Source organism: Haematobia irritans, chromosome 3 (assembly GCF_050003625.1).
Source record: "Haematobia irritans isolate KBUSLIRL chromosome 3, ASM5000362v1, whole genome shotgun sequence".
NCBI lineage: Eukaryota > Metazoa > Arthropoda > Insecta > Diptera > Muscidae > Haematobia > Haematobia irritans.
In genome coordinates this window covers 110744770-110765301 of record NC_134399.1, presented here as the reverse complement: position 1 = coordinate 110765301, position 20532 = coordinate 110744770, and the positions used below count along the sequence as shown (strand labels likewise).

The following is a 20532-nucleotide window of genomic DNA, read 5'->3' as shown; positions in this document are numbered from 1 at the left end:
CATATAATGTTCATAAACTAGCATAACATGTTTGCGACATATATGTTAATATTTATATTTGTAAATATAATTTTTTTTCCACCAGTGTATGATTAAGATGAAACATAATATGTTTGAACAATAAAAACAATATTTTGTTTGGACCAATCCTGAAAATATATATATGCTTGGAGAAAAATGTGTTTGGGGTATATGTTATGTTTTTTTTTACTACAAACGGCAAAAAATGTAGACTTTGATAGTATGGGCTAAAACAAAAATTAAAAAATAGTATGGCCTAAAACAAAATTTAAAACTTTAAAAGATATTGACTTTATAGAAACTTTAGTCACAAATTTTATTTCTATAGAATATTTTATCAAGGTTTTATTTCATAGAAAATTTTATCAAAATTTTATTTCTATAGAAAATTTAGTCAAAATTTTATTTCTATAGAAAATTTAGTCAAAATTTTATTTCTATAAAAATTTTTGTCAAAATTTTATATCTACAGAAATTTTTGTCAATTTTTTTTTCCTAAAGAAAATTTCATCAAAATTTGTTTTCCTATAGAAAATTTTATAAAAATTGTATTTCTATAGAAAATTTTATTTCTATAGGAATGTTTATCAAAATTTTATTTCTATAGAAAATTTTGTTAAAATTTTATTCTATAGAAAACTTTATGAAAATTTTATTTCTATAGAAAATTTTATCAAAATTTTATTTCTATACGACATGTTATCAAAATTTTATTTCTATAGGAAATTTTATAAAAACTTTATTTCTAGAGAAAAAATTATCCAAATTTATTTTTATAGAAAATTTTGTCAAAATTTTATTCTATAGAAAATTTTGTCAAAATATTTTTCTATAGGCTATTTTGTCAAAATTTTATTTCTATAGGAAATGTTATCAACATTTTATTTCTATAGAAAATTTTATAAAAATTTTATTTCTGTACCAAATTTTGCCAAAATTTTATTCTATTTCTATACAAAATTTTGTCAAAATTTTATTCTATGGAAAATTTTATAAAAATTGTATTTCTGTACAATATTTTGTCAAAATTTTATTTCTATAGAAAATTTTGTCAAAACTTTATTTCTATAGAAAATTTTTTCAAAGTTTTATTTCTGTAAAAAATTTTGTCAACATTTTATTTCTGTAAAAACTTTTGTTAACATTTTATTTGTATAGAAAATTTTGTCAATATTTTATTTCTATAGAATATTTTATCAAGATTTAACTTCTATAGAAAATTTTATCAAAATTTTATTTCTTAGGAAATTTTGTCAAAATTTTATTTCTATAGAAAATTTTGTCAAGATTTAACTTCTATAGAAAATTTTGTCAAAATTTTATTTCTATAGAAATTTTTGTCAAAATTTTATTTCTATAGAATATTTTATCAAGATTTAACTTCCATAGAAAATTTTGTCAAAATTTTATTTCTCTAGGAAATTTTGTCTAAATTTTATTTCTATAGGAAATTTTGTCATAATTTTATTTCTATAGAATTTTTTTCAAAATTTTATTCTATAGAAAATTTTATGAAATTTTGTCAAAATTTTATTCTATATAGAAAAATTTTATCAATATTTTTATTTCTATAGAAAATTTTATCAAAATTTTGTTTCTATAAGAAATGTTATCAAAATTTTATTTCTATAGGAAATTTTATCAAAATTGTATTTCTATAGAAAATTTTGCCAATTTTTTCCTATAGAAAAATTTATCAAAATTTTATTTCAATAGAAAATTTTATAAAAATGTTATTTCTATAAGAACTTTTATCAAAGTTTCATTTCTATAGGAAATGTTATCAAAATTTTATTTCTATAGAAAATTGTGTCCAAATTTTATTTCTAAAGAAAATTTTGTCAACATTTTATTTCTATAGAAAATTTTGCCAATTTTTTTCTATAGAAAATTTTGTCAATTTTTTTCTATAGAAAATGTTGTCAATTTTTTTCTATATCAAATTTTGTCAAAACTTTATTTCTATAGAAAATTTTTTCAAAGTTTTATTTCTGTAAAAAATTTTGTCAACATTTTATTTCTGTAAAAACTTTTGTTAACATTTTATTTGTATAGAAAATTTTGTCAATATTTTATTTCTATAGAATATTTTATCAAGATTTAACTTCTATAGAAAATTTTATCAAAATTTTATTTCTTAGGAAATTTTGTCAAAATTTTATTTCTATAGGAAATTTTGTCAAGATTTAACTTCTATAGAAAATTTTGTCAAAATATTTTTCTATAGGCTATTTTGTCAAAATTTTATTTCTATAGGAAATGTTATCAACATTTTATTTCTATAGAAAATTTTATAAAAATTTTATTTCTGTACCAAATTTTGCCAAAATTTTATTCTATTTCTATACAAAATTTTGTCAAAATTTTATTCTATGGAAAATTTTATAAAAATTGTATTTCTGTACAATATTTTGTCAAAATTTTATTTCTATAGAAAATTTTGTCAAAACTTTATTTCTATAGAAAATTTTTTCAAAGTTTTATTTCTGTAAAAAATTTTGTCAACATTTTATTTCTGTAAAAACTTTTGTTAACATTTTATTTGTATAGAAAATTTTGTCAATATTTTATTTCTATAGAATATTTTATCAAGATTTAACTTCTATAGAAAATTTTATCAAAATTTTATTTCTTAGGAAATTTTGTCAAAATTTTATTTCTATAGGAAATTTTGTCAAGATTTAACTTCTATAGAAAATTTTGTCAAAATTTTATTTCTATAGAAATTTTTGTCAAAATTTTATTTCTATAGAATATTTTATCAAGATTTAACTTCCATAGAAAATTTTGTCAAAATTTTATTTCTCTAGGAAATTTTGTCTAAATTTTATTTCTATAGGAAATTTTGTCATAATTTTATTTCTATAGAATTTTTTTCAAAATTTTATTCTATAGAAAATTTTATGAAATTTTGTCAAAATTTTATTCTATATAGAAAAATTTTATCAATATTTTTATTTCTATAGAAAATTTTATCAAAATTTTGTTTCTATAAGAAATGTTATCAAAATTTTATTTCTATAGGAAATTTTATCAAAATTGTATTTCTATAGAAAATTTTGCCAATTTTTTCCTATAGAAAAATTTATCAAAATTTTATTTCAATAGAAAATTTTATAAAAATGTTATTTCTATAAGAACTTTTATCAAAGTTTCATTTCTATAGGAAATGTTATCAAAATTTTATTTCTATAGAAAATTGTGTCCAAATTTTATTTCTAAAGAAAATTTTGCCAACATTTTATTTCTATAGAAAATTTTGCCAATTTTTTTCTATAGAAAATTTTGTCAATTTTTTTCTATATAAAATTTTGCCATTTTTTCCAATATCAAATTTTGTCAAAATTTTTTCCTATATAAAATGTTATCAAAATTTTATTTCTATAGAAAATTTAGTCAAAATTTTATTTCTATAGAAAATTTAGTCAAAATTTTATTTCTTTAGTTTATTAAAGATTTTTAACATCAGTGCATTAAATCTTTGATGTAGGGTATATATGCTTCGGCCAAACCTAAGGTAACACCCTCGCTACTTTGTATTCTTTGCACTTTCTCTAAATTTAGGGTTCTGAGTGAATATGTCATCACTCAAGTTTTTTTTGTATTCACATTCAAATGGTCAATAAAATCTATCACTGCATCCATTAAAATGAAATGATAAAATTTTTGACATTCTTGCATTAGCTCCTAATAAAAGTATGATGTGTTTATTATCATGTTACTACATTCAGTTGTTGCTTCAGCAGAAGACATGAAAACACTTAAAGAATAACAAAATCGTAAAATGGCAACATCTTTAGAACATGAAAGCTACCCTGTGCCTTCTACAACAACACCTCCAACGAAATGAAGACATTAACCTTTCTGTGATTTTATGTGCTGCAAGTTGTGCTAAGTGCTTTAGTGCGAATGAAGTGCAAGAATGTGCAGCACTAAAACTTTAACCATTCCCCCAAACTCCCCCACTCCAACCGGAGCGGAGAAACTTGTAATAGTGCACAAATATCTAAAAATACTCGAATATGCCGAAAAGTCCAATGATAGCAACAAAAATAACAACAAAAGCAACTGCATCACCAGACAGAATGTGCGAATGACATCCAGCGCCAGCAATAGAAGATAGTACAAAGTACTTAGCAGTAGCACATGGACGAACCACTGGTTTTGGTAGATGCAACTGCGCCAATAGCCAACAAAAATGCATCCATTACATCCAGAACATTTACTGTGGCATAAGTGAAGTTTTTTTTCTGTTGCCGGGTTTGCTGTGTGTTTGCCTATGTGGTCTATGGTCCGTGGTTTTATGGTTTTCTAGAGACGCAATGTCATTAGCTACCACCACAAAAACTAAAAGAGACTCTGTGCAATTCTATAGCCTAATTCCAAATGAACTGATGTAGACTCTATCCTTGTTACTCCCCTATATAATATAGTTTTCGGTAAAACATTTCCTATGCAACTTTCCGATTGCTGTTGCCATACAGTGCGATAAATTTGATTAGGGACAAGTCGCGTACACTCAAGATGGAAGTTAATTAAAGAGCGGTCTAGATGGGGGCTATACAAAAACATCTTCATCGCCACCCTTATTGGTGATCCAGGCATACCTTCAGATTTCTAATTTCGTAAAATCGTACGGAAATTGTGTTGCTCATTCATCCGCCTTCTTTAAAGTTGCATAAAACTTCCGACCATAAGCCCTGATGAAGACGGATATGTTCCTTAAGCTAGACTCCTGCAGATCGATGAGAGCCCGAAAGAAAAAGGAGCCCAGTATCTTATTTCTTCTAAATGCTAAAGCAGGGTATTGACACTGGAAGTGGTACGAGTCTTCCGTAATTTCCAGGTCCAAACACCATCTGCAAACACAGAAACAAAATTGCTGATTCAATCTCGAAATTAATTGATCCAATTAATTTTTTAATCGAAACTTCTTTAATTATGAATATGATAAATACAGAATTACTTAGAAATAAAAAATATAATTGATTAAAAAACAAGCATATACAGCACTAAGTTCGGCCGGGCCAAATCTTAAATACCCACCACCATGAACCAAATATTAGGGTTTCCTTTGAAATTTCAGGAGGGCTTGAGGACACTTCCCGAAGATAAATTTAAAGATTTCACCTATGAGGACTATATCAGATTCTGGATTTATAAGAACCATTTTTGTTTGAGTTTTAGAGGAATTATTAACATCTCTTGTAAGTGTGCAAGAAAATTATAAAATAACGTCTTGATTTGAAATCTTAAATCTGTAGAAGTAAAATCTGGAAATCTTAGATTGAGTTTCAAGCAATTTTCATGATCAGTGAGCCTTCTACACCCTCAAGAAGTGAAGTCGGTCTATGTGGAGGCATTACCAAATGGACCGATAAAAACTTAATCCGATACACGTTTTTGTGAGCCTAAAATACCAGAATATTTACAATTTCAGGCAAATCAGATAAAAACTACGGTTTCTAGAAACCCAAGGAGCTAAATCGGGAGATCGTTCTTATGGGGGCTATACTAAAATATGGACCGATACTCACGGCACACCTCTTTATGACCCGAAAATACCTCTAGATTTCCAATTTCTGGCAAATAGGATAAAACCTTCGGATTCTAGAAGCCCAAGAGGTAAAATCGGGAAATCGATCTATATGGGGGCTATACCAAAATATGGACCGATACTCACCATTTTTGGCACACCTCTTTATGTTCCTAAAATACCTCTAGATTTCCAATTTCAGGCAAATTGGATAAAAACTACGATTTCTATAAGCCCAAGACCCCAAATCGGGAGGTCGGTTTATATGGGGACTATATCAAAACCTGGACCGATATAGCCCATCTTCGAACTTGACCCGCCTGCAGACAAAAGACGAGTTTGTGCAAAATTTCAGCACGATTGCTTCATTATTGAAGACTGTTGCGTGATTACAACAGACAGACAGACGGACAGACGGACATCGTTATATCGTCTTAGAATTTCTCCCTGATCAAGAATATATATACTTTATATAGTCGGAAATCGATATTTCGATGTGTTACAAACGGAATGACAAACTTATTATACCCCCGTCACCATTCTATGGTGGTGGGTATAACAAGTATATACGGCTGTAAGTTCGGCCAGGCGAATCTTATGTACCCTCCACCATAAATTGAATTACTTGGGTTGTAGTAATATTTACCGATGTCAAGGTATGTAAAAACCTAACCTAACCATATATAGCGAAGTCTAAAAATAATTACGAACCGATATGAAGTTTTGCGCGGAATCGAAATATGGGGGTCGTTTTATATGGGGGCTGTATACAATTATGAAGCGATAGGGACCAATGTTTGTGTGATTGTGGATAGGTTTTTTCCACGTACCAAATTTCAACCGGATCGGATGAATTTTGCTCCTCCAAGAGGCTTTGCAAGCCAAATCTGAGGCATCGGATGAATTTTGCTCTTCCAAGAGGCTCCGCAAGCCAAATCTGGGGTTCGGTTTATGTGGGGACTACATATAATTATGGACCGATATGGACCAATTTGTGCATGGTTGTTAGAGACCATATACTTACACCACGTACCAAATTTCAACCGGATCGGATGAAATTTACTTCTCTAAAAGACTCCACAAGCCAAATCTGGGGTTCGGTTTATATGGGGGCTATAAGTAAAAGTGGCCCGATATGGCCTATTTGCAATACCATCTGACCTACATCAAAAACAACTACTTGCGCCAAGTTTCAACTCGATAGCTGATTTCTGATCACCATGGTGCACCCCCCCACTCTATGGTGGGGGGTTGCACCATGGTAGAGGGTATAATAAATGATATATTCGATAATTGATTTTGCTCCAAAAACTCAATTAATTTTTCAAACAATTATTTAATTTAATTATGAAACTGATAGTACAAATCACAGAATTAATTAGAAATAAACAAGTAAAGGGTGGTTAAAATCTCAAGGGCCGATGTTGATTTTGAATAAAACACAAACTATTTAGGAAATTATTGTAATTTTATTTTATTATGATATATTGGTATTACTCAATTATGTATGGAACAAAATATCGACCAAATGGGCGCCGCAACCTCGGTGGCACACCTTCATCCGATGGTCCAAATTTTCGATGACGCTGAGGCATAATGGAGGTTCTATGCCGTTAATGTACCGAATTATCTCATCCTTTAACTCTTGAATTGTTGCTGGCTTATCGACGTACACCTTTTCTTTCAAATAACCCCAAAGAAAAAAGTCCAACGGTGTCAAATCACATAATCTTGGCGGCCAATTGACATCGCCATTACGTGAAATAACACGGCCATTGAATTTGTTGCGCAAAAGAGCCATTGTTTCGTTAGCTGTGTGGCAAGTGGCACCGTCCTGCTGAAACCACATATCCTCCACATCCATATCTTCCAATTCGGGCCCTAAAAAGTTCGTTATCATCTCACGATAGCGAACACCATTCACAGTAACTGCCTGACCGGCCTCATTTTGGAAAAAAATACGGCCCGTTGAAGCCGCCAGCCCATAAACCGCACCAAACAGTCACTCTTTGTGGGTGCATTGGTTTTTCGACAATCACTCTTGGATTCTCATTCGCCCAAATGCGGCAATTCTGTTTATTGACGAGTCCACTGAGGTGAAATGTGCCTCATCACTGAAGATGATTTCCTTCGAAAATTGATCATCCACTGTTGCCATTTCTTGGAACCATTTAACACGTTGTTGGATTGTGTATCTCTCCATAGTACAAATTGAGTAAGTCTGAAATAGAGAAATGTCAAATAAAATTCGGAAAAAAACTTGGCGTTTAGGTGTGGTTCACATTCAACATCGGCCCTTACAATTTAACCACCCTTTATATATTGCGTAGATCCACCATGGATTGCGTAGAAACCTCTACTAAAGACTGTCATCTATTTATTTGGGTTGCGGTAACACTTGCCGATGGCAAGTTATCTTAAAACTTCCTTAATACCGTCTTCTAAATTGTAAGTTAGTCCATACGGGGGATATATTAAACAATAAAATTTTGACACAATTTTCTATAGAAATAAAATATTGACAAAATTTTCTATAGAAATAAAATTTTGCTAAAATTTTCTATAGAAATAAAATGTTGACGAAATTTTCTAAAGAAATAAAATTTTGGTAGATTAGTTTTGGCGATATGGACCAATTTTTGCATGGTTGTTAGAGACCATATACTAACACCACGTATCAAATTTCAACCGAATCGGATGAATTTTGTTCCTCCTAGAGGCTCCGAAGGTCAAATCTGGTGATCGGTTTATATGCGGACTATACGTAAAAGTGGTCCGATATGGCCGATTCGTTCGGAAGATGGCGTAATTTCAACAGACGGGTGGACGGAGGGACATGGTTAGAATTTAACCACGACCCAGAATATATATATACTTTATGGGGTCTTAGTGCAATATTTCAATGTGTTACAAGCGGAATGACAAAGTTAATATAGCCCCATCCTATGGTGGAGGGTATAATGGTTAGGTTAGGTTAGGTTAAAGTGGCAGCCCGATTAAATTTCAGGCTCACTTAGACTATTCAGTCCATTGTGATACCACATTTAACTAAAAGTACCTATTACATATGGGCACTTCTAGTCTTAACCACTGAACCTTCTCTATTATTTACTTTTGTGGAACCAACCAGATTGCTCCAAAAACATTAACAAACTGCTTAAGTTAACGTTTTCCAGGTCAGCCAGTAATCTAAAGCTATATGCTCCTAAAATTCGCTTACGCCTTACACAAAAAGCAGGACACTCACACAAGAGGTGTTTAATTGATTCCTTTTCCTCCACGTCATGACAGCTTATACAATAGTCATTATACTTCGCACCTATAGTTTTTGCAAATTCGCCTATCAGGCAGCGACCCGTTATAGCAGATATTAGGAGTGCTATCTGACGCCTTGAGAACACTAGCATATCTAGTGTGCGGTTTAAGTTTAAATGGGGCCATATTTGCTTGGTGTCGTTACAACCCTTGCAATTTTCCCATCGAGTATTGGCCATCATAACAGCCTTCTCACGCAGTAAGAGCTTGCAGGTGGCCAGAGGCATACCAACAGATTCTAGTTCCCCTGGAATATATAAGGTAGTTCCTAGCCTTGCTAACACATCAGCTTCACAGTTCCCCGGTATGTTCCTATGACCAGGCACCCATATTAGGTGAATATTGTACTGCTCAGCCATCTCGTTGAGAGATTTGCGGCAGTCTATGGAGGGTATAATGATGGGAAATGATCCGCGGCATTAAACATTAACATTAACTGATGGCTTCACTCTTCTTTGAATGTAGAATAATAAAGCAATTTTTTGATCTTATACAAAATAGCGGCACTGTAGCTATGACTAAATTGCCGATTATGGAGATTAGTATTTTGTACCCAATAAAACTCTAAGAAAATTAAAAACAAAAAATTAAAAAATATTTCAAACATGAAAAATGTGACAAAAACAAAATGAATTACATGTGGAGTGTAATTATGTATGCAGTCGAATGAATATTCCCTATATTTCATCTTTGGAATGTTGTTGCAATCAAGTACGAGAAAACACTGAAGTAAAACTCTGATATCAGCCCACATAAACACCCATAAGTATATTATCATACATTTAGTTTCATACATATAGGATTGTGGGCTTGTGTGCGAGAGTGACAAATTCAGATAAGTTTTATCCGTTACTCTATACCACATGAATGAAACATTCAAACCACTACAATGACATCGTTGTGAATGTAAGAACCTCAGTGGCAAAAACAAAATCTCTAGATAAAACAAAATTTTAGTTTTGAAAACAGAATAGAACGAACGACACACATTTAGAATAATAAAGTTGTGATATTGGTAGTGATCCGTAGTTTGCAAACTATAGTTTGCGGCATAACAACATCTTGGTTTTAGACGATAAATATACACATTAAAATTATATACGTGTTGATCGAATATCGAGAGAAAAACGGAAACCGGAAACGATCACAAAAAGTATCCACAAAACAAAATATTTTGTTGTAAAGATAATGGCGCTTTCGCAATATCAAGTGGCAATTTCAATATTGATTATCAGTGTTCTTTGTTTGGATCTTTGTCATCCGTGGGTGCATTTTAATTCAGCTTATATATCGAAAAAACGAACGGATCTAAAGAAAAGATGCCCCAATGTAAGTCTTAAATAGTGTAAAAAAAATTAAAAAAATAAATAAAATAATCAAATACCTATCACAATTGAAAAATGTGAGTGATGTGATGGAAATATTTTGAAAAATTTTTAATATAAAAAAACATCGAAGAATTGAAAACAAAAAAAAAATCGACCGTATTATATCATTGAAGTGAATTCAACAATACTTGCTATTTGGAGTTCAGCAATTAATTAAGGATTGGTTTGGAACCCATAAACCTTTTAACCTACCCTCAAAAACAGTTTAATTGGATGTAAAGATGTTTAACTCCCCTTAAGTTGGTGTTGATCATGAGCCAAAGAAGCTGCCTCTCTAAAATATAGACATTTTTTGGACCTATGTTATATAACATTAAATTTAGGTTCTATTAAAATTAGAATACAGATTTCATTTATCTAATTTTCATAATTTTTTTTGCTACATACACTCAAAAACCAGTGAAACCACCCCAAAGAAAAATTAGGTACTGTACTGTAAAACATCTTAAACTTGGACCCACCGAAACTTAATGACAATCATAGTTCATAACATTTTATGAACTTTTTTTCAACTAAAATTTCTTTAAAAAAAAAATTTTAAAGAAATTTGTTCTTAATATTCGTATTGTTTGCCTATCCCAAAACCTTTCATATTAGACCAACATTTTTATACCCTCCATCATAGGATGGGGGGTATATTAACTTTGTCATTCCGTTTGTAACACATCGAAATATTGTTCTAAGACCCAATAAAGTATATATATTCTGGGTCGTGGTGAAATTCTGAGTCGATCTAAGCATGTCCATGCGTCCGTCCGTCTGTTAAAATCACGATAACTTCCGAACGAAACAAGTTATTGACTTGAAACTTGGCACAAGTAGTTGTTATTGATGTAGGTCGGATGGGATTGCAAATGGGCCATATCCGTCCACTTTTACGTATAGCCCCCATATAAACGGACCCTCAGATTTGGCTTGCGGAGCCTCAAAGAGAAGCATATTTCATCCAATCCGGCTGAAATTTGGTACATGGTTTTGGTATATGGTCTCTAACAACCAGGCAAAAATTGGTCCACATCGGTCCATAATTATATATAGCCCCCATATAAACCGATCCCCAGATTTGGTTTGCGGGGCCTCAAAGAGAAGCATATTTCATCCGATCCGGCTTAAATTTGGTACATGGTTTTGGTATATGGTCTCTAACAACCATGCAAAAATTGGTCCATATCGGTCCATAATTATATATAGCCCCCATATAAACCGATCCCCAGATTTGGCTTGCGGAGCCTCTAAGAAAAGCAAATTTCATCCGATCTGGCAGAAATTTGGTACATGATGTTGGTATATGGTCTCTAACAACCATGCAAAAATTGGTCCACATCGGTTCATAAATATATATAGCCCCCATATAAACCGATCCCCAGATTTGGCTTGCGGAGCCTTTAAGAGAAGCAAATTTCATCCCATCCGGTTGAAATTTGGAACATGGTGTTAGTATATGGTCTCTAACAACCTTGTCAGAATTGGTCCATATCGTGCCATAATTGTATATAGCCCCCATATAAACCGTTCTCCAGATTTGAACTCCGGAGCCTCTTTTATTTATTCGATCTGGTTCAAATTTGGAATGTGGTGTTAGTATATGGCCGCTAACAGCCATACCAAAATTGGTCCATATCGGTCTATAGTTATATATAGCCGATCTCCAATCACACAAAAATTGGTCCATATTGGTTCATAATCATGGTTGCCACTCGAGCCAAAAATAATCTACCAAAATTTTATTTCTATAGAAACTATTGTCAAAATTTTATTTCCATAGAAAATTTTGTCAAAATTTTATTTCTATAAAAAAGTTTGTTAAAATTTTATTTCTATAGAAAATTTTGTTAAAATTTCATTTCTATAGAAAATTTTGTCAAAACTTTATTGCTATAGAAAATTTTGTCAAAATTTTATTTCTATAGAAAATTTTGTTAAAATTTTATTTCTATAAAAAATTTTGTCAAAATTTTATTAAAATTTTATTTCTATAAAAAATTTTGTTAAAATTATATTTCTATAGAAAATTTTGTCAATATTTTCTTTCTATAAAAAATTTTGTCAAATCTGGGGATCGATTTATATGAGGGCTATATATAATTATGGACCGATATGGACCAATATTTGCATGATTGTTAGAGACCATATACTAACACCACGTACCAAAAATCAACCGGATCGGATGAATTTTGCTCCTTCAAGAGGTTCCGTAGGTCAAATCTGGGGATCGGTTTATATGGGGGCTATATATAATTATGAACCGATACTGACCAATTTTTGCACGGTTGTTAGAGACCATATACTTACACCACGTACCAAATTTCAACAGGATCGGATTAATTTTGCTCCTCCAACAGGCTCCGGAGGTCAAATCTGGGGATCGGTTTATATGAGGGCTATATATAATTATGGACCGAAATCGACAAATTTTTGCACGGTTGTTAGATACCATATACTAACACCGCGTCCCAACCGGATCGAATGAATTTTGCTCCTCCAAGAGGCTCCGCAAGCCAAATCTAGAGGTCGGTTTATATGGGGGCTATACCTAAAATGGTCCGATATGACCCATTTGCAATACCATCCAACCTACATCAACGACAACTACTTATGCCAAGTTTCAAGTCGATAACTTGTTTCATTTTGAAGTTAGCGTGATTTTAACAGACGGTCGGGCGTACGGACGGACATGCTCAGATCGACTCAAAATTTCACCACGACCCAGAATATATATACTTTATGGAGTCTATAAAGATATCATACATAGAAATAAAATTTAGAAAAAAATTCTATAGAAATAAAATTTTGACAAAATTTTCTATAGAAATTATTTTTTGACAAAACTTTCTATAGAAATAAAATTTTGACAAAATTTTCTATAGAGAAATAAAATTTTGACAAAATATTCTATATAGAAATAAAAACTTGACAAAATTTTCTATAGAAAAAAAGTTTTGCAAAATTTTTTTGTAAAAATAAAATTTTTTATAGAAAAAAAATTTTGCAAAAATTTTCTATAGAAATAAAATTTTAACAAAATTTTCTATAGAACGAGGTATGACAAAATTTTCAATAGAAATACAATTTTGACAAAATTTTCTATAGAAATAAAATTTTGAAAAAAAAATTTCTATAGACAAAAAATATACAAATTTTTCTATAGAAATACAATTTTGACCAAATTTTCTATGGAAATAAAATTTTGACAACATTTTCTATAGAAATAAAATTTTGACGAAATTTTCTGTAGAAATAAAATTTTGACGAAATTTTCTATAGAAATAAAATTTTGAAAAATGTTGACAAATTATTTTCTGTAGAAGAAAAGCACAGCAAAAGAAAATCATATAACAATCCTAAAATTTTAATTTTAGACTGATTACATTTTCCGTATTGACTACATACGCCAATGACGTTGAATTGTTTATATGTCGCCAACACTTGATAAATGTTTGAGGTGCTGCATATTGATGAGATTTTTATGGGGTGTTTTGACGCAGCGCTAAGTTTTTATTTCCATTGTAGTGTGCTACTTCAACAGGCGCATCGGTTCAAACTGCTGCTGATTCTTCGACATTATTCTTCGCTTGCAATGTTCTTTGGTTCGAAATTCCAAAACTTTACATTTAAGTGATTTGTGTATTTGCTCTTTAATCTTCCTTGGAATATTTAAACGCGATCAAAGCGCCTCCTATAAAATTAATTCATTCCCATTTATTGGGGATGAGATTTATGGATTTATTTATATTTTTACAAGAGTTTCAGAATGCAAACATTGATGGATATGACTATCCTATGGTGTTGCTATTGTTGTAGTTTAGACTCTGTGGTCTGGTGGTTGGTTTTGTTGGTTTTTTTGTTTTTGGACTGGAATCATGAAACAGGCAAACACCATCACCTTGATCATTGATCACGTCTCGATGCTCACTCAATTGACGCGATGCGATGAGCTACAATGACGGAAGAAGAAGAAAGTTTGCACCACATACATTTGACTATGTGTATGTTTGGTTTGCTACCAAATTGATTTATTAGAGAAAGACCCGGCTGCATGATGATGATGACGATGACGATGATGGACAGCAAGTGCAGAACAATTTAATATTGGTCACTTTCTATTTTCAAATATTCTGAGATTCCACACACGAAACACATGCTTGGAATTTTAAATAAGATTCCATTTGGTTTCATCCATCCATCCATTCATTTTTCGCTAGACACAAAAACCAAAAACACATAAAATGTACTGTGAAAGTTTCATATTTGGCATTGCCAACAGGCATGTATGTAAAATATTCTATAAAATGTTACATTTTTCATAGAAATTGGTTTAGTTTTAATGACGATGAATATTTTTTTGTCAAGACAAATTGCCAGACATTTTTCTATTTTAGCTAGCGACATCTGTATAATGTACTTGAAATGGGATGGCAGTAATGATTGCCAGAGTTGCCAACTTTCAAGAACATTATCTATAGATTAAATTTCCTGTATAAAATACCCAATGTTTGATTATTGAAGGTGTTTTGGATATTTTCTCTTATTTGGGGAAGGAAATGCTACTTGAAGTAGTCACTACTTCCTTTGAGGAAGCCAAACATTGGGTCGAATAGCGGATTGAGTTAAACTACGAGCCATTTTTTTCGTCGCGGTATTCGTATTATGCCAAAAATATAAGAAAAGTTGTGGCTGGCGATTTATCAGTTTCTTACAAATTTTTAGCGAAATAAATTCTCAACCATTTGAAAAAATCCTGCATTGTGTTCACAATGAAGTTCACACACTTGTTATATGTCTTACTGACAGCTCATTATTTTGTATCCAAGCCACCCTAAATATTTGCGTCAATGTTTATTAAAAAAAGTTTGCGGGGACCAGTACAAGACTAGTCCCTGGTGTGTATGGACAAGTCCCCGTTCTGGTCAAACGGGTTTGGAATTATGACTTAAACCCAAAATTGCTGTCCTGCACACAAAAAAATTTTTTTCTGATTCAATCACGAAATTAATTGATCCAATTAATTTTTTAATTGAAATGTCTTCAATCACAGAAATGATAGTATCAATTAAAAAATTAATTGAAGGTCAATTAAAAAGTTAATTGATCCAATTAAAAAATTAATTGATTCCATTATTTTTGTGATTGATTTTTGTTTCAATTAAAAAATTTGTTGAATCAATTAAATTTTTAATTGAACATTTTTTAAAACTCAATTAAAATTTTAATTGGAAAAATTTTCGTGAAATTTTTTTGTGTGTGGGGAGCCACCGTGGTGCAATGGTTAGCATGCCCGCCTTGCATACACGAGGTCGTGGGTTCGATTCCTGCTTCGACCGAACACCAAAAACTTTTTCAACGGTGGATTATCCCACCTCAGTAATGCTGGTGACATTGTCATTGAGCTTAACATGGAATCGGGCAGCACTCAGTGATAAGAGAGAAGTTCACCAATGTGGTATCACAATGGACTGAATAGTCTAAGTGAGCCTGATACATCGGGCTGCCACCTAACCTAACCTAACCTGCTGTCCTGGGACCGTTTCGTAGGATCCGCCTTTAGATAAGCCCTAATAAAGCAATTATGGACACCGGTTTTGGCTGTGATTTAATAGCAGTTTGAATCCAATCACAACAATATATATAACATCTAGCTTAAAAAATGGGTATTATAAGTTGGTACATATGTATGTTTGCAACACCCAGAGGGAGACGAAATAGACACATGGTGTCTTTGGCAATAATGCTCAGGATCGACCCCGTGAGTTGCCACTCGAGCCAAAAATAATCTACTAAAATTTGGGGAAAATTTCACCAAAAAACTACAAAATAAAACGCTTATTTTGCATAATTTTATTTCTATAAAAAATTTTGTCAAAATTTTATTTCTATAGAAAATGTCGTCAAAACTTTATTTCTATAGAAAAATTTGTCAACAAATTACTTCTATAGGAAATTTTGTAAACATTTTATGCTATAGGAAATTTTGCCAATTTTATTTCTATAAAAAATGTTGTCATGTATTTTTTCTATAGACAGTTTTGTCAAAATTTTATTTCTATACGAAATTTTATCAGCATTTTAATTCTATAGAAAATTTCGTCAAAATTTTATTTCTATACAAAATTTTATTTCTATCTATAGACAGTTTTGTCAGAATTTTATAAAAAATTATTTCTACAGAAAATTATTTCTATAGAAAATTTTGTTAAAATTTTATTTCTATAGATAATTTTGTCAAAATTTTATTTCTATAGAAAATTTTGTCAAAATTTTATTTATATAGAAAAATTTGTCAAGATTTTATTTCTATAGGAACTTTTGTCAATATTTTATTTCTATAAGAAATGTTGTATATAAAATGTTGTTGTATACAAAATTTTATTTCTATGGAAAATTTGGTCACAATTTTATATCTATAGGCAGTTTTGTCAAAATTTTATTTTCTATTTTCTATAGAAAATTTCATCAAAATTTTATTTCTATAGAGAATTTTGTCAAAATTTTATATCTATAGACAGTTTTGTCAAAATTTTATTTTTATAAAAAATTTTGTTAAAATTTTATAGCAAATTATTTTATTTCTCTAGATAATTTTGTCAAAATTTTATTTCTATAGAAAATTTTCTCACAATTTTATTTCTATAGAATAATTTGTCAGCATTTTATTTTTATAGGAAATTTTGTCAACATTTTATTTCTATAGGAAATTTCGTCAAAATTTTATTTCTATAGAGAATTTTGTCAAACAGTTTTGTCAAAATTTTATTTCTATAGAAAATTTTGTTAAAATTTTATAAAAAAATATTTCTATAGAAAATTTTACAGAACATTAGTTATTTCGATAATTTTGTCAAAATTTTATTTCAAGAGAAAATGTTGTCAAAATTTTATTTCTATAGAAAAATTTTTCAACATTTTATTACTATAGAAAATTTTGTCAATATTTTATTTCTATAGGAAATTTTGTCAAAATTTTATATCTATACAAAATTTTATTTTTATAGAAAATTTTGTCACAATTTTATATCTATAGACAGTTTTGTCAAAATTTTATTTCTATAAAAAATTTTGTTAAAATTTTTTAAAAAAATATTTCTATAGAAAAATTTTATAGAAAACTATTTCTATAGAAAATTTTGTTAAAATTTTATTTCTATAGATAATTTTGTCAAAATTTTATTTCTCTAGAAAATTTTGTTACAAGATTATTTCTATAGAAAACTTTGTCATACCTCGTTCTATAGAAAATGTGTTATTCCTATAGAAAATTTTCTCAAAATTATGTTTCTATAGAACATTTTCTCAAACTTTTATTACTATAGACAAAATTGTTAAAATTTTATTCTTATAGAAAATTTTGTCAAAATTTTATTTCTATAGAATATTTTGTTAAAATTTTATTTCTGTAGAAAATTTTGTCAAAATTTTATTTCTATAGAAAAATTTGTCAACAATTTATTTCTATAGGAAATTTTATCTACATTTTATTTCTATTAGAAATTTTTCCAAAATTTTATTTCTATAGAAAATTGTGTCAAATGTTTTTTCTATAGACAGTTTTGTCAAAATTTTATTTCTATACGAAATTTTGTCAATATATTAATCCTATAGAAAATTTCGTCAACATTTTATATCTATGGAAAGTTTTGTCAAAATGTTATTTCTATAGAAAATCTTGTTAAAATTTTATAGCAAATTATTTCTATAGAAAATTTTGTTAAAATTTTATTACTATAGAAAATTTTGTTAAAATTTTATTTCTATAGATAATTTTGTCAAAATTTTATTTCTATAGAAAATTTTGTCAAAATTTTATTTCTATAGAAAATTTTGTCATACCTCGCTCTATAGAAAATTTTCTCAAAATTTTGTTTCTATAGAAAATTTTGTTAAAATTTTATTTCTATAGATAATTTTGTCAACATTTTATTTCTATAGAAAATTTTGTCAAAATTTTATTTCTATAGAAAATTTTGTCAAAATTTTATTTTTATAGAAAATTTTGTTAAAATTTTATTTCTATAGAAAATTTTGTCAACATTTTATTTCTATACGAAATTTTGTCAACATTTTAATTCTATAGAAAATTTCTTAAAAATTTTATTTCTATACAAAATTTTATTTCTGTAGAAAATGTTGTCAAAATTTTATATCTATAGAAAGTTCTGTCAAAATGTTATTTCTAAAGAAAATTTTGTTAAAATTTGATAGCAAATCATTTCTATAGAAAATTTTGTTAAAATTTTATTTCTATAGAAAATTTTGTTAAAATTTTATTTCTATAGAAAATTTTGTCAAAATTTTATTTCTATAGAAAATTTTGTCAAAATTTTATTTCTATAGAAAATTTTGTCAAAATTTTATTTCTATAGAAAATTTTGTCATACCTCGTTCTATAGAAAATTTTTTATTTCTATAGAAAATTTTCTCAAAATTTTGTTTCTATAGAACATTTTCTCAAACTTTTATTTCTATAGAAAATATTGTCAAAATTTTATTTCTATAGAAAATTTTGTCCAAATTTTTTTTCTTTAGAATATTTTGTTAAAATTTTATTTCTATAGAATATTTTGTCAAAATTTTATTTCCATAGAAAATTTTGCCAAAATTTTATTTCAATAGACAATTTGCCACGATTTTAATTTCTGTAGAAAATTTTATCAAAATTTTATTTCTTTAGAATATTTTGTCAAAATTTTATTTCTATAGAAAATTTTCTCAACATTTTATTTCTATAGTAAATTGTCCCTAAATTTTATTTCTATACAAAATTTTTTTCAAAATGTTATTTCTATAGAAAAATTTTTGCAAAATTGTATTTCTATAGCCTCGTTCATTCTCGTTCTATAGAAAATTTTATTTCTATAGAAAACTTTGTCAAAATTTTATTTGTTTAGAAAATATTGTATAAATTTTATTTCTGTAGAAAATTTGGTCAACATTTTATGTTATTTCTATAAAAAATGTTGTCGAAATGTTATTTCTATAGAAAATGTTGTCAAAACTTTATTTCTATAGTCAATATGTTAAAATTTTCTTTCTATAGAAAATTTTGCCAAAATTTTATTTTTATAGAAAATTTTTACAAAATTTTATTTCCTTGGTTCAAACAGACATCCGAAGAAATCTTGCTCTTTTCCTTATATTTCGTCGCAATCGGGATCTAAAGTTCTTAGCTTTCCAAAACCCAACTTAACATACAAAGAAAAACTTATTTTTGTTGCAAAAAACATTATTAGTTCGTGGGTATAAAGTTCAATGACCGTACAACTCAGTACAAACTAAACGGTATGCTTTTTTCTTTACTTTGAGTTATTTTTTTTTTCTACGATCATTACTTTTTCCTTGCTTTAACAAAGTATTGTGGAAATCTCAGAAAGTTCAATGTTCAATTTCAAATTATAACTATTTTTGTCTAATTATGGGCCGATATGGACCAAGGTCGTTAGAACACATATACTATCATTACGTGCCATATTTCAACGGGTCGGATGAAATTTGCTCCTCCCGGAGGCTCCAGAAGTCAACCCTTGAGATATGATTTATATATCGAGCAGCAGCAATGAATTATTGCCTATGGGAATCTGTAGCACTGTTAATTTCAATGCGAAAATATTCATTCACCAACTGATGTCTTGAAGTGCTAAAGATGTGCACATACTCATTGGAAATCAAGCTACTTGATAAAACAGATCAAGGGATTTTTTGGCATAATAAAATCTTCTGAATATTTCCTTCACTAAACACAAAAATGAAAAAATGTAGGTCGCTTACAGAATGGAATGAAATTGAAATTAACAATCCCTTTAGGAACCGATCTGTGCATTATCATTAAGGTATCCACAATCGAAGAGAACATTTAAAATCCAATACAAGTGGTATAACATGTTCCTGATTAAGATGTATGCTGTAAAATTTATCATCGAAAGTATATTCTGCTGTTTTATGCCAACTGCTTAGTAATTTCATTTTCAAATTTCAGGTACGTGCTCTGCGCAATTTTGATTTGGAACCCATGATGGGTAATTGGTATGTTGTTCAATATTATGCCTCCACTGAAGAACTACCCGAATATGCTTGTATGCGGAGTTATTTCACCTTCACCAGTGATGATCAGCACGTAAGTACCTATATACCGGTATGGTATTGACACATAGGCACCAATACATAGATCTTCATTACAAAAAAAATCTGAGATAAAGTCCTTTACACATAATGCAACTGGTATAGCTCATCCAACCCACGTCCTATCATCGTACATACGGCGATTGGAAGATGGACAACAGA

The 20532-nt window shown here is 29.3% G+C and overlaps 1 protein-coding gene across 1 annotated transcript in view; it reads left to right on the top strand.

Moving 5' to 3' along the window:
- Positions 1-9832: 9832 nt before the first annotated feature.
- Positions 9833-20532, top strand: part of Karl (lipocalin/cytosolic fatty acid-binding protein Karl) — a 52884-nt gene continuing 42184 nt past the window's right edge. Inside the window, exons 1-2 of the mRNA XM_075299672.1 lie at positions 9833-10201; positions 20228-20365. Coding sequence (XP_075155787.1) covers positions 10061-10201; positions 20228-20365 — 279 coding nt within the window. The 5' untranslated portion in view covers positions 9833-10060. The remainder of the gene's footprint in view (positions 10202-20227; positions 20366-20532) is intronic.